Here is a 7,500-nt window from a genome sequence, read left to right as displayed (position 1 = left end):
TTCACTGCACACACACACACACACAGACACACAGACACACAGACACACACACGTGTTTGCTGTGAGATGTAAGTTGACCTTCGGCAGCATTTGCATGGTTTCTTGAGCATATTAATGTTTGCACATCATCACCGTGTGAGCGGACCCTTCAAAGTAACCATAAATGACACGCCTGAAAACATACACGTCCATACAGCCACATAATCATGCTCTTCAACATAGACATACACATGCACATGCACATACACATACACATGCACATGCACATGCACATGCACATGCACAACTACAAGCAGACGAAAACAAACTCATGCATACATGCTTGTTTTGTGTGTGTGTGTGTGTGTGTGTGTGTGTGTGTGTGTGTGTGTGTGTGTGTGTGTGTGTGTGTGTGTGTGTGTGTGTGTGTGTGTGTGTGTGTGTGTGTGTGTGTGTGTGCCTGCCTGCGTGCGTGTGCGTGTGTGTGTGCGGTGTGCGCGTGTGTGCGTGTGTTCGTTCGTGCGTGCGTGAATGTGTGCAATCTACCCAGAAGATCCTATCTGATCCATCTACTTCCTGCTCTACTCGTGTTGTACGACTGACTGCCATCAGAGATCAGAGACAAGACCTACATCATAGTCCTAGAGATGGGGAGATGATAGGCTGTTTTATCCGCACTTCAATCATTTGCAAATGTGATTAACCTGATAAGGATGCAAGTGATCCGGAAAATCACAAACGAATGTTTCTTTTTACATTTTTTATTTAATATTATGCACATTTTTTGTAGACTGCCCCTTTCATTTGTTTTAATATCATTAAAATGATCATAGATATAATTGTCTTATCTGCTGTGTTTTAATACATTAAGACCTTGGTAGTGTGGACCAGCTATCCCAATACATATTCTTTGGAAGTAGCCTTAGAAAGTGTGGACCATTTGGACGGATTTCAAGAAAGGCAAATAAAGACACTTCCTAGACATGTGCACAGTGTTGGCAGGCAGCCATCTTGTTTTTTTTTTTTTCAAAATATCAAGGATGAACATGGCATCTAGTGATCATTTCTTTGAAAGTAGGCTACATAAGCAGAATCAAACATTTTCTTCATTGAAGCCAGCTGTTGTGTTTGAGGAAATTAATAGACGCATTGAAGCCCAAGGTCCAGCAGCTTATGCCCATAATTAACAATTACTAATAACATGGTACTAAATATACAACGAACGAATATCCTTAACTCAACAATAGCAAAAAATAATTTACTGTATACAATAGTGGAATTAGCTGTGGTTGGACCACCCTTATGTCTGTTTCTAGAATACTGTAGGAGCCATTTTATTCTCACCTATAGGTAGGTTTAGCGTAGTTTTAGATTTAGCCACTTGGGGGAGCACTTCACTGTTATGGTAGCTCACTTAGTCACAGGTAGAAATACAGGTGCCCATGATTAGGGGCTAATGACGGCTTGGACTGGGGAACACACGGTTCTTACCGTTGCCGTGTGCCAGCCGAATGTGATATATCTCTTTTAATACAGCACAGCACAACAGCACAGAGGTGATCTAGTTTTTATATTAAATTAAAGTTTTTGCAATAAACGGGGAACAACCCCAAAGGGATTTTTTGGCTGGACATTCCATGTTTGCTGCGCGTTGAGAACACCTGCAGTCCAGGCCGAGGCTTACAGGGTAGCCTCCACATAGTAAGAACCCTCCCCATTTTTTCAATGGAGTTGAACTGAGAACAAAGGATTTTGGACATTAAGGAAATACACACTGGAAACAGGACAAACAAAGGATATTTTACTGAAAACGCTGTGGACATCAAGAGGATTCCAGCTATTGGGAAAGTTTGGATTATCCGCGCCTCCAACAAACTTGCACAGATTGGACGTGAGTAACCGTAATTGGAAAACGGCTTGCTTACCTGTGTGATGCCCTGGGCATTGATGGACTGTCGTGAGTGAAATTTCTATATGCTGTGCTGCTGAAATCTTAATCTGTTTTGTTACTGTTCAATGTGGACTTTTTACAAGGAAAAAAAGAGAAAGAAAAACTTTGATTTAAGTGCTGTGCTGTGCTGTTTGAAGACCCATGTGTGTCACCTCCACAAAGGGTCTTGAAGTTTAATTGGCTACACTGACTGTAGGCCTACTATTGGCTATCAAGGCATTATTTTTTATCAGTGGTGCTTGTGCGCAACATGAGTGAAGAAAAAGAAAAGTCTGGTGAGGCTACGGCTGCTCTTGCATCAGAATGCACCAACGCGCCAAGTAATGCACCTGAGGATGAAACAGAAAAACGTGTGAAGAAATTAACACCAAAAGGGTTTTTAATGGTGTGTGACAACCTGCAAAAGAATCGTAAGTCAAAGCTCACACTAGCTGGAAAAGCAAAACGAAGGATAAACGAGCTTTTGGCTGCAAAGGTGACAATTCATACAATCAGTGACGTAAAGAAATATTTAAATGAATTTTCTGTTTTGTGCAAAGAGGTAATTGAAACCCAAAATACACTAATGGAGATGCCAATGCCAGAACCTGAGTTTCAAACACAGCAAAAATGGCTTGTGGAAAAAACAAAGGAAATCAGTCAATTTGAAGATCATGTGCACCTATGGCTGGCTGGTGCTGTTTCTGAAGATAAGTCCCAACTTCCTAATGCCCATGAATTGCCTGAAGTAAATCCTGATGACAGCATTTCTAATGTCTCAAGTAAAAGGTCCAGACATAAAGTCCAATCATCTGTATGTTCAAGGTCTTCCAGCATTGCTTCTTTTCGTTTAAAGGCTAAAGCTGATAGGGCTGCTTTGTTAAAATCTGCTGCTGCTTTAAGGAAGATGCATGACATGGATGCAGAGGAAGAAGCTCTTCAAATGCAGAGCGCAAGACTGAAAAGAAGAAAGGAACAGCTGGAAATGGAGACAAAATTGGAAGCTGCTACAGCTAAGTTGTCTGTCCTTGAAAATGAAGATGATGTTTATGGGGATGAGGATGATGGTGGTGGTGATGATGATGATAATGATGATGATGGGAATGGGGAGGATGCAATGAATGCTTATCTTCATGCAGAATTGAAGCAGTCCAAACATTCTGTCCCTCACCCTAAACCTGTTTTGTTTAAGCAGGACAGTGCAGTGCCACCTGTTGTGCGGCCTAAAGATGACCATCGGTCTCAAGCCCAGTCTTCTTTTGGGCCTAGTAACCCTTTTCCTCCAGTGTTACAGACACCATCAGGTACACCTGGAGCATCAGTGAACATCCATGGGCCACAGAACACTAACCCTGCTCCAGTGCAACATCGGCTGCCATCTACACACAGGAATGCGCGCACACCGACACAGGCAAGCCATGCTGTGTCCTCTGGTAGGCCTAAACCTCCACCTACTGTGTATGATCTTATGCAACGCCAGAATGACATCACGGCCCAGCTAGTTAAAAATCAAGCTTTAGCCTCTCTCCCACCTAGAGTGATTGCTGAGTATGATGGAGACCCTTTGAAATATGCTGCATTCATAAGAGCATTTGAGCAAGCCATCGAAAAGAGGACTAATGACAAAGAAGAATGTCTTTATTACCTTGACCAATACACTAGAGGGCAGCCAAGAGAATTGGTTAGGAGCTGCTTTAACATGGCTCACGGGCAAGGCTACTATAGGGCCAAAAATCTTTTAAAGGAACATTTTGGTAACGAAATGAGAATTGCTGCGGCGTATATTGACAAGGCGATGCAATGGCCAGTGATGAAAACTGACGATGTTACTGCCCTACAATCTTTTTCCATCTTTCTAAGAGACTGCTGTAATGTGATGGAGGATTTACAGCACCTGGAGGAGATGAACGTCCCGTCTAATCTTCGACTGATGATGACAAAGTTACCATACAAGATGAGGGAAAAGTGGAGGACAACCGCGTGGGAACTCCAGGAGAAGCGTGGGTCCAGGGCCAGGTTCTCCGACTTCGTGATCTTCATCGAACGCCAGGTGAAGATTCTGTCCGACCCTCTCTTTGGAGACTTGCAGGGTACACCACCACCGCCCTCCTTTAAGTCCAAGGCTGGGCCATCAGGAAGCAGACATGTCACTGTTGCCGCAGTCGATGCTGTCCGACCGCCAAATCCATCAGCACCCCAACATCAGCATGGAGGGCCATCTGCACAGAGGTACGACTGTGAAACATGCTTTGTGTGTAAAGGTCAGCACTCAATAGTGAACTGCTCTGCTCTTGAGAAAATGACACATAGAGAAAAACTTGATGCTTTGAAAGAAAATAGACTCTGCTTCCGCTGCCTCATGCCAGGTCACATAAGTACCTCCTGTGATGGTCCTCTGTCCTGCGATATATGCAAGAAGAGCCATCCAACTGTGCTGCATGTTGAACCTAAAGCTCCAAATGTTTCCATCACTAATGCGCTTGTGTCGTTGCAGACGTGTGGCCATACTGGGGCCGGGGAAGATGAGCAGATCATGTCCATTGTTCCTGTACAGGTGAAGTCTGGGAGTCACGTGATCAACACCTACGCTTTCCTTGACCCTGGGAGCTCAGCCTCTTTCTGTACTGAACATCTTATGAGAGAGCTGAATGCTTCAGGTGCCAAAACAGACTTTCTTCTTCGCACACTTGGCCAGGAAAAAGCAGTCACTTCCTTCTCAATCAATGGCCTCCAAATTTCTAGTATGACAGGAGATGAATTCATGGATTTGCCTGAAGTTTTCACACAGAAAACAATGCCTGTGGGAAGAAGCAACATTCTCACTGAAAAGGAGTTGAAGAAATGGCCATATCTGAAAGGTGTCAACATTCCCAGTCTTGATGCAAGGGTTGAATTGCTCATAGGGACCAATGCCCCAAAGCTCATGGAACCATGGGAAATAATTAATAGTCAAGGTGAAGGACCTTGGGCATACAGGACCCTAGTGGGGTGGGTCGTGGGTGGTCTACTGAGAGGCAGTGAAGGTAAAGGCAGGTGTGGTTCTCCTGCCCACACAGCCAATAGGATCTCAGTCTCTAAGCCACAGAAACTGGTAGTTGCAAAACCCAAGCCAATTGTCAAGAATGCCTATCACCATGAAAAGCATAACTGTTCTGGCTTGCCTTTTATAACTGCAGATGTGACCCTTGCAGGCAATCCTGTCAGAGCAGACGAGATTCCAGGAAAGGAACTGCAGCCTGACCTCCCTCCACAGGAATCAGTCTTCCAGACAGGCATGAATGTTTTAAAGAATACTGCTGATAACCCATGTCTACCCATTGTTACCAGTGAATTCACAAAGGTTGTACAGGGCGGAGTGACTGATGCAAAGCTGAACCGGCCAGAGGGGATGTCCAGAGTGAAGGAGGAAGAAGAGGGTCCTACTACCATCATGGCTCAGCCTCTGATCTCTGCGAACCCTGAAGTGGAAAGAGAACCACAGCCGAATGCGTGCATTCCTCACAACCCAATGCAGGCAACACAATTGTCTTTTAATTACTTTTCTGATTTTAAAGAATTAAAGATACGTTTTGAATTGAATGTCAGATTAAGAGACCTGGTTTTAAGTGTGTTACAGAAGAGAAAGTTCATTAACCCTCCTGAGCTGTGGAAAGAGAAATTAAAGGTTGGTGACCAAGAGGACCAGGCTGCGGCTGACCAGAAGGGACCAACACGAATGAGACCTGGAGGAAGTTTCCCATTGATGACGTCCCCGGAATGGATCCAGGTGCTACAGGAGGCTCGTGGTAGAAGGGACGGAGGGCAAGCATCTCAAGACGAGGGGACATGTGCATCCAGTCCAGAGAAGAGTAAGAACTGGCCAACCACCCAGTCATGCCTCTTCATAGAAGCTGAAGACCAAAGTCCCAAGACCTGAGATGACCAGACGACTACATGACCAGATGGCGACGACCTGGCTGCATCAAGAAGATTTAGTATAAGAAATGTGTCACTTAAGATTAGCTCTGCACAAATGGCTCCTTAGTTTTAATTGGGTAATTATGGTTTAGTATTCACTCATAATTAGGGGCCGGGGTGTAGGAGCCATTTTATTCTCACCTATAGGTAGGTTTAGCGTAGTTTTAGATTTAGCCACTTGGGGGAGCACTTCACTGTTATGGTAGCTCACTTAGTCACAGGTAGAAATACAGGTGCCCATGATTAGGGGCTAATGACGGCTTGGACTGGGGAACACACGGTTCTTACCGTTGCCGTGTGCCAGCCGAATGTGATATATCTCTTTTAATACAGCACAGCACAACAGCACAGAGGTGATCTAGTTTTTATATTAAATTAAAGTTTTTGCAATAAACGGGGAACAACCCCAAAGGGATTTTTTGGCTGGACATTCCATGTTTGCTGCGCGTTGAGAACACCTGCAGTCCAGGCCGAGGTTTACAGGGTAGCCTCCACAAATGCTGATTGACCAATCACAGCGCCACAAAGAACAAGCTCCGACAAAAGTATGACAGCACTCCATTGATTTGACATTTTTGACAGCACTCCATTGATTCTAAAAAAGACATCTCTTGTGTTCGATCTCGGCAAGCTATTAAAGACATTATTTTTTTTAATCGAAATAGGGTTGGCAATCGTGTCTGGGGTATTTGTAACACAGATGCAAGTTTCCCTGCAAGGTAGTAGGGGGGTTGTTGGCTTTTTCTCCTTTCAAACCATCAATGCATTGATATCAATGCACAGGATGTTTATCTGTGCGACCTAGCAACAGTAACTCAGGGAGTGCGAGGCTTGGATAAATATGAACTCATAATCATCATGCAACATCTTTGGCCCAGAATACATTGGCTGGCTTCAATAAAGAATGAAGCTTAAGCTTATGTACTCACATATGAACCTGACCCTACTGGGCGCCACCATCTTGGGCAGTTATGGTTTTCATAGATACCGCCACCTACAGGATGATGTGCATTTTGCCTTGTCTTTGATTGATGCTAGTGTTATACCTGCTAAACATGGCGGTGATCTGACTTGAGTCGTGTGTTCCAATACAAAGGTCAACGGTGGTCAACGTGGTATCTCGTGTTCATATCTATGATGTGCTATTTTTTTCCAACGTTGCATCTCTCTCTTGTGTGTATAGGTCTATGATGTGCGTGTGTGTTAATGTTTATTGCTAGTGTTTTTAGGGGGGACTTTTTTGCCTTTTCATTTTTGACAGGATAGTGGAGGAGAGACAGGAAAGGAATGGGAAGAGAGAGACAGGGAAGGATCGACAAATGACCCGGGCCGGAACCAAACCCAGGTTGCCGGCGTAGTAACTCACTGCCCTACCGTTAGACCAATGTGTTCTAATGTTGCATCTATCTCTTGTGTGTATAGGTCTATGATGTGCTCACGTGTCCTATAACGTTGCATCCCCCTCTTGTGTGTGTGCGCTGCCCCCTGTAGGTCTGGATGACTGTCTGCAGCAGTACATCAAGAACTTTGAGCATGAGAAGGTGGGAGGGGAGCAGCTGCTGAGGATCACCCACCAGGAGCTGGAGGACCTGGGGGTGTCTCGCATCGGCCACCAGGAACTCATCCTGGAGGCT

General features: G+C 44.7%; 2 protein-coding genes across 2 annotated transcripts in view; both read left to right on the top strand.

Annotated features, from left to right (window-relative positions):
• Window positions 1-7,500, top strand: part of cnksr2b (connector enhancer of kinase suppressor of Ras 2b) — a 186,751-nt gene that overhangs the window by 77,203 nt on the left and 102,048 nt on the right. Inside the window, exon 2 of the mRNA XM_063202257.1 lies at window positions 7,358-7,500. This exon is cut by the window's right edge and continues 21 nt beyond it. Within this exon, the coding sequence (XP_063058327.1) occupies window positions 7,358-7,500 (143 nt within the window). The remainder of the gene's footprint in view (window positions 1-7,357) is intronic.
• Window positions 2,993-6,327, top strand: LOC134452219 (uncharacterized). Its single transcript, XM_063202585.1, has 2 exons — window positions 2,993-4,138; window positions 4,404-6,327. Exons 1-2 carry the CDS (start codon window positions 3,027-3,029, stop codon window positions 4,465-4,467), a joined length of 1,176 nt encoding a protein of 391 aa, XP_063058655.1. The 5' UTR covers window positions 2,993-3,026; the 3' UTR covers window positions 4,468-6,327.

The sequence above is a fragment of the Engraulis encrasicolus genome, chromosome 7, assembly GCF_034702125.1.
Source record: "Engraulis encrasicolus isolate BLACKSEA-1 chromosome 7, IST_EnEncr_1.0, whole genome shotgun sequence".
NCBI classification, from domain to species: domain Eukaryota; kingdom Metazoa; phylum Chordata; class Actinopteri; order Clupeiformes; family Engraulidae; genus Engraulis; species Engraulis encrasicolus.
This window is presented reverse-complemented; position numbering and strand designations above follow the sequence as displayed.